At 56.4% G+C, this 7,166-nt stretch overlaps 1 protein-coding gene across 1 annotated transcript in view; it reads right to left on the minus strand.

The window, feature by feature from the left end:
* LOC104625170 (talin-1) overlaps positions 1–6,094 on the minus strand; it is a gene marked incomplete at its 3' end in the record, with an annotated part of 14,261 nt that extends 8,167 nt beyond the window's left edge. The window contains exons 1-10 of the mRNA XM_010292731.1: positions 5,928–6,094; positions 3,607–3,704; positions 3,242–3,371; positions 2,870–3,022; positions 2,422–2,564; positions 1,904–2,031; positions 1,352–1,412; positions 958–1,062; positions 461–616; positions 119–220 (exon numbers count right to left, since the gene is read on the minus strand). Coding sequence (XP_010291033.1) covers positions 119–220; positions 461–616; positions 958–1,062; positions 1,352–1,412; positions 1,904–2,031; positions 2,422–2,564; positions 2,870–3,022; positions 3,242–3,371; positions 3,607–3,704; positions 5,928–6,057 — 1,206 coding nt within the window. The remainder of the gene's footprint in view (positions 1–118; positions 221–460; positions 617–957; positions 1,063–1,351; positions 1,413–1,903; positions 2,032–2,421; positions 2,565–2,869; positions 3,023–3,241; positions 3,372–3,606; positions 3,705–5,927) is intronic.
* Positions 6,095–7,166: the final 1,072 nt, after the last annotated feature.

The following is a 7,166-nucleotide window of genomic DNA, read 5'->3' on the forward strand; positions in this document are numbered from 1 at the left end:
TCCAGCCCCTGCAGCAGCACCATGTGCCAATGGCTGTCTGGAGGCAGCTGGAAGGAGCACTCTGCACCCCTCTCTGGAGATAAGCTGGTTACCAGTGCCCTGCTCAGCACAGTCTCACCTTTTTGAGGATGATGTCAATGTAGCCGGCAATCAGCTGGGCGATCTGCTCCCCCTCCGTGGTCTGCACTGAGTAGTAACCGTCCTGGTAATCTCCAAAATCCTGCAACGGCAGGGCACAGGGTAGCACCGGAGCAGGGCACTAGCGTCCATCCTGAGCCTCTCTGGTATGCGCTAAGCGCTCAAGTGCCAGCCTCCAAAACGGCAGCCAGGAGAGGCACCAGAGGAGGGCAAGGCTGTGCCACCACAGGGCGATACCCAAGAGTGGGGCTGGCATGAGAGCAGCCTGCTGTGAGGGCACCACTGGGGAAGGGGGATGTGGAGGACTAGGGCTGGTGCCTACCAGGGTGAAGCTCTTGGGTGAGGCCGCCCAACGCTTGATGTTGGTCAGGCTCCACTCCTGAATCACTTCCTTGGTCTTCTCGTCCACGCGCATCACACACTCCTTGGTGATCCCCAGCAGCCGTGGCACCAGCTTGTTCTTCCCCTTCATCTTCTCCTGCAGGTCACAATAGAAAGGTTGTGGGCTGTCCCCAGGACAGATCCGTCCAGGCAGAGACCTTTGAGGCCTTGCTGTGGCTACCAAACACCCACAGGACAACGCTTTCTGGTGGTCAGAACCATGGGGCTTGAAAATGAGAAGAAATGTGAACCAAGAAGTGGGAAGGCAGTGCACAGAGAAAGGCAAGAAGAAGGAGAGGCAGACAGTGGAGACGCAGGGAAAAACTGGAGCAATGTGGTCTGAAGGGTAGCAGCTGGAGACATGACAGATGGAGGGATACTGGAAAAGAGGAATTTTGGCCAGTGAGCGGTGGGACCAGGGGGGAGGGGCTGCTCTACCTTGACCAAGAAGAAGGAGACACCGTAGGTCTTAAGGGAACGAGCAAGTTTCACGTAGCGAACTTTGGCCTCGATCTCGCTCATGTTCCCGCAGTTCTTGTGGGCCTGCAACAGCAAAGAGAGAACATCACACTAGCTTCACGGTCTCCTGGCTGTGCCACCATTGCCCTACCACAGCCTTTCCAGGCTCTTCCCACCGGCATCCCCTGCCCCTGCTACAGCATCCCTCTGACCTCTGGGACCTGAGGAGCTGCCTTGTCTTCCCACCTACAGCTCCCTGCTACTGTTTCTCATGGGCCAAACTGCTATGTGTTGCCTCCAGAGACAAAAGCAGCCTCAAGCTTTGGCAAGGAGGAACAAGAAGTCCAGGTCTCAACATCCCCTCTGCACATACCATGAAGATCTTGCGTTCCCCTTTCTGCTTGATATACTCCTTGGGCAGGAAATCCTTGAGTCTGCCAAGAGATAGCCAAGCCAGCTGTTAGCAGCAGAGCCCGAAGCCAGCATTTGTCTTCAACTACAAGGCAGCCCAACTCAGAGCCTCGGACGAACCCCAGCCAGGGCACGGGCTGGGAGTTTTGGGGAGCAGGAAGGACGTGGGAGAGGTTACTGCAGTAATGAAAGCTGCCACAGGAGCTGCCCTGCTTGAGAGGGAAGTGGAGATGCTGAGGATGCAGCCCCTCATGCAGCCTCAAGGGAGGCCATACAGTGGGCTGGGGTCCCCCCTCCATCAACGCTGGCTGCATGTCCTGGGGGTTGCCAGAGGGAGCAAGATGGGGGGCTGGCACCCCTTGCAGCTGGTGCAGACCTCCACGCTTGGGCACCATGCTGCAGGGAGGAGAGAGGTCGCACCAGAGGCACCTGCACCCCCAGAGCCCTGTGTGCCAGCACGGTGGTGGGGGCTACCAAGCTGTTGGAGCCACCTGGGGCTCCCCACGACACTCACTCCAGAAAGCCTGGCTTGTGCTTCTGTTCATTGTGTGGCCCAAACTGGATCTGGCACTGGTAGCCAGCAAACTCGCAGGCTTTGTCAAAGGAGACAGGGTGAGAACCGTTAAGGATGTCGTCGCGAGCCTGTGTGGAAAGAGAAGACATGGCCGTGGGCCAGGCAGCCATGCAGCCCTGCCACTGCTCCCCTCCACACCGGACAGGACCTATTTTCCAGACAGAAAAGAAGTGGCCATGAAAAAGGGGAGGATCTAGGGGCAGGCTGTCCCCTGCAGGGACCATCACCATGCCTGGGAGAGGAGCTGCAGCAGGACTTCAGGATGGTTCCTAGCAGGCAGAGGAGACTGGGGAGCTCTGGGGTATGCAGATGGCAGGGCTGGGCTTGCCACCACTGGCTCTTATCCAGGAGATAACTGAGCATCCTGAAGTGCCCCCCTCAGCCTCAAAACCTTCAATCACCAGCCCCGGCAGGGTGCTGGCACAGGACATGGAACTATGTGCTCTGGGGAGCTGTACCTGCACATAGAGCAGGTTAAGCTGCACAGGATCTCGCGAGTCCACATTCTGGTCAGAGTAGAAGAACTTGCGCCGCAGCAGCAGTGTTTCATTGTCATCGATGCCTTGCTCACGCAGGGTCCGGCCGTGGTCCAGCCAATTCACTGTAAGCAATGCCAGGACATGAGCAGGGACAGGCACCCAGGCAGGGTCACTCCTGGCCCCAGGGCTGCTCACGCAGAGAGAGACATGGACATCCATCTGGTGCATGCCAGCTCTCACCCCTTTGCCCTGGGCTTCCAGGCAGGAGACACTCCAGGGAGCATGGGCACATGTTGCCTCATCACAGTCCTCTCCACTGTCACCTCTGCTCCCCTGCATTGAGTTTTCCCTTTGTCAGGGTCCCTGCTCTCCTCCCCACTGCCCTCAGCATGGGCTGACCCCATCCCCAGCATGTGCAGGCACGTACACTCGTCATCTGTGTGCAACTTCTGCTTCAGCTTCTCCATCTTCTTCTCATCTCGCAGCAGGGTCTTGTCTTTCTTGAGGGTGCCGGTAACCTCCTCCTTCTTCTCTTCCATAATCTCCCGAACAAGCGAGTACTCATCGTAGTTGGTGATGCCTGCAGGAGAGCAGAGGACCAAGCTCAGCACGACATTGCTGCTCAGTCGACGCAAGGGTGAGCAGCAGTGTCCCCTCCCGAGCACCATGCACCCCTCGGACATCCCTGCTGCCAGACCATCTGCCGCAGAGCTGCTGCCACTCGCCCAGTACCCCCACCAGACGCTGCCATCTCTCCCCACCTCCCTTCCTCCCTGCTGTTGCTGTGCCCTCCTCTCACCAATCCGGGCACAGATTGTCATGAGCATGTCCGTGACGGTTTTGGAGTCATCCACCATCACCGTTTTCACTGTCCCATCCAGCATGCGGATCTTCAGGGGCCGCTGCTTCTTCTTGTACTCCATGGTGTCCTGCGGGCACAGCAGAGCACAACTTCCAGCAGTGGCACTGGCGCAGGGCGCCCACATCCCACCATCACACCAACAGCTCCCTCTCCCCAGTGAAATTGGGGGGGTGGATGTGGGGTGCTGTGGGGCCCACTGCAAGGCAGCAGGGCAAGCACCCACACCACCTCTGCACCACAGGCATATCCAGCCGCTGAGCCAAGGCGGGTACTAGCTGGAAGGATGTGGGATGGATACTTACCCCATTGCGAAGCATGTAGTAGTCCAGAGCCTTCCCAGCCTCCAGCCATATCCCTTTCTTTGGGTCTTCGTCCGAGAGAAACAGGCCAAAATCATTGGCTGAAAAACAGGAAAAGTCTCTGCCAGGGTCATGCTGAGGACAGGGCCACAAAGATGCCAGCCTGCACCCAGGGATGTGCATCAGCACAATCCAATAGGTGAAGCACAGCAGCACTGTGAATGCTGGAGCCTAAAACTAACGAGTGGGAAAAAAATTGGCAAGCAAGCTTCGAGGTACATATTTTACCATAGTTATCTATGGAAAAAATCATCTGAAGCATGCCTACACAATGCTGAACTTGGAACTGACAGTCACAACAGAAGGAAAAGCTTGGAATTGTGGTTGACAGCTCTCCGAAATCTTTGGTGCAACATAGAACAGCAGCCAAAGCAAGGTAGTAAAACACTGGGCATCAGCACCAGGAGGGGTGCTGGGAACTGGTCTATAAAACCTAGGCACATCCACACTTTGAGTACTCCGTGGTGGTGGGGCCTGCACGTCCCCCTCAAAGTTTGAAAAGATACAGAGAGAGGCAACTTAAATGATGGAGCCTTGGTATGAAGGATTAAAGGAGCTGGGACTCCTCCTTTTAGGGATAAGGAGGCTGAAGGAGGATGGGATCAAGGCTTACAACATCTCAGCTGTGGTGAGTAAGTGCTGTTCACCAAATCCTGCTCCCTCAGGGCTGGGGTACCTGATGAAAGTGCTGCTGATGGAGCTCAGGCAGTGGCACCCCAGCTTGGACCCGCAGGGATAGCCCTGTTTTCATGCCGCGAGAGGCCAGGACCACGCCTGGCTTTGCCCTGGGAAAGGTCCTTCTCCACCTTTCCAACAACCCTGCGCCGCAGGCTGTCTTGGCTGGCTGCTAAGTTTATGACGAGTCATCTTGTTGGCAGCCCTCTGCGGGGAGGGACAAATTCCTGAGCCGCCCTGTTCCTGCTTGGCTAACGTTGCTGTTAGGATCCTACTAAACAGGGAGCAGAAAAACCATGGAGGCTTGCCATTTTATTTTTAAATTTAAAAAAACCCAACCTATTTTCAAAGCAAATTACAAGAAGATAACTAAAGCACTGAAAACAGAGCGGCTCGCCCCCGATCCATAACTTGGGCAGGGCGAGGCACGTCCCGAGACAGAGCAAGAGCAGAGTTGGAAACCTAAACTGAAGGTCCCCCAGCCCAAGCGCGACAAAAAAACAGCTCAAAAAGGGACCCCCAAGTACCACTGGGTAAGGAAAGCAAAGAGAAACAAAAGCTGCAAGGAACTGATAGGAAAAGAAAAGCTGCAAGCAGCCAAGAAGGAACTCAGGAACAAGCAGTTCCCTTTAAGGCTTTCCCCTTGCATTTTTTTTTCTAAGCAGGCTGGCTCACGCCCAGGAGCAGGAAATGCAACGCTCCCTCCAACATGGCTACAGCCCCACATCCACATAAACACCCAGACCCTCTCCGAAACCGAAAGCTGTGGTCCGCCAGACCACTGGCCAGCCGGGCACGGCGTGAGAAGGCATTTCCTTTCATCCTCAAGGAATTTGCTGCTCCCAGATGTCGCCGCACCACCCCCTCCTCTTCCCACGACTCCTGACCTCCTGTTTGCTCCCTCTGCCCCACAGCACAGCCTCTTTGGGAGGCAGCAAGGACCCAGGAGAGCCCCTGAGATGATGTCCCCATGTTCCAGCCCCCGCTATCCACACCGGGGACAGACCATGTCCGCACAGGCATGAGTCACATCGTGACCTCATGAGCCATAAGATTAATTTTGAGCCTGCTGGCAGCAGGGAAGCATTAAAGCTGAGAAGGCTTAGCAAGGTAATGGAGCACCAGCACAGGTCTGGCAGAGAGCTGCTGGCGGGGGACAGACCTGATGGAGGACTATATATTCCAAGAAAGGAAAAATTAATTTACACAGTTTATTAACATTTGCTACAACCCCTGCAACTGTTCAAACCCACCTAGTACTGGCTAGTGGTGATGGGGGCAAGCAGGAGAGAGGAGCAGAGACAAAACAGGCAGCAGACTCAAAGAGCTTGACGAGTACTTCACTTCCAAATGTGGTTTCCTATCTTCCAAACCCCCACATTCCTTCTGGGGTGTCAGAGGGAGCCCGAAGAGCTCAGCCCCTGGCCTCAAGTGGGCAGGAGGTCTCGGACCTTGCTCCCCCCACCCCCTCACTGCTCTGGGAAAGCCCAGATAGGCAGAGAGACAGGAGAGGGAAGGGAGACCAGTGAAATGCCAGGACCTAAGCCGGGGTGGCCCTGGCATGACAGCCAGCCCCACCGTGAACTTACGCTGTCCCATTTGGGCCTCGGGCACCCGCTCACGGATCATTCGGCAGGCGTCGTACACCATGGTGGAGGGCTCGAACTGCATCGTCTTCACCACATTGCCGATGCTGATTTTCAGCGAGAGGGCAACCATGGTGGCGGCTTGGGTGTCCCCACTCCTGCGTTACCTGCTGGAGAAGACAGACGGGTTAGCTCCGACTGTTGTCCCCTCCGGTGTGCACGGTCCTTCCTCCTCCTCCTCCTCCCTTCTGGCAGCATCTCTGCTCCCCAGAAGCCAGGACCCAGCTTCTAGCAGCAAGCAAGGGCTGCACCCCGTGCCAGCGAGCTTGCAAGGGGGTCCCGCTTTCCAGCCCTGTGCTGACCCCTGGGTCTCTGGCCAGCCTTGGGACTCTTGTCTCTGTGTCCCAAGGTCCCACAGCCTGCTCGCCCGCAGGAGCAATGGTAGCTGGTACCCGGTGGAGATGCTGCCAGCGAGGAGGAAGCAAGCATGTGGGAGCACGCGAGATAAGCCGGGAGAGTGCACCAGACAGGGTTATAATTAAACCTGCTGTGACATAGAAGCCACAAGAGGAAAACCATGCTTTGACCCAGAGCTGGCAGGGCCCTGCCCTGGCTATCAGGGCCCCCCATGTCACCAGCAGACAGTGCTGAGCTGGCAGCCTGAGCACAGACAGACCCAGAGGGACAGAAAAGCCCAGAGCTGCTTGGTTCGGCAAGATAAGGGCACCAGGCACCGAACACACCTGTTAAAAATAATCACCTGGGGAAAGCACCAGGCACAGCAAGTCAGTGCTCAGAAATCGGGGTCTATGGCAACAGCTGCTGCACAAACCCAGGGCCGTGGAACCCCCGCACAGGATGATGCGCAGGAGGGCAAAGGACCAGGCGCTGCAGCTCGCACTGCAAGGGCACGCGAGAGCCACAGCATGCCACCTGAAACAGGACCCAAGCCGGGTCCAGCTGGAAGGATCAGCTTCAGAGCAAGTACTTCTCAACAGGGCTCTGACACACCAGGTTTAATAATACTTAATTAAAACGACAATATTCTGACAGCAGAGCAAATTCCAAAATGACAGAAGCAAAAGGAGGTTGTAAATAAGCCCCCCACTTGCCTGCTGCAGCTTGTAGGGCTTGTCGAGCCCATTCCTTCAGGTCTACCCACTTTGCAGCAGATCTCAGCTCTTTCCCAGGTTGCTGCCCCCCTCCAGGTCCCTGTGCCGCATCCTTCTCCCTGCCCTCGTC

The sequence above is a fragment of the Phaethon lepturus genome, unplaced genomic scaffold, assembly GCF_000687285.1.
Source record: "Phaethon lepturus isolate BGI_N335 unplaced genomic scaffold, ASM68728v1 scaffold26868, whole genome shotgun sequence".
Lineage (NCBI taxonomy): Eukaryota > Metazoa > Chordata > Aves > Phaethontiformes > Phaethontidae > Phaethon > Phaethon lepturus.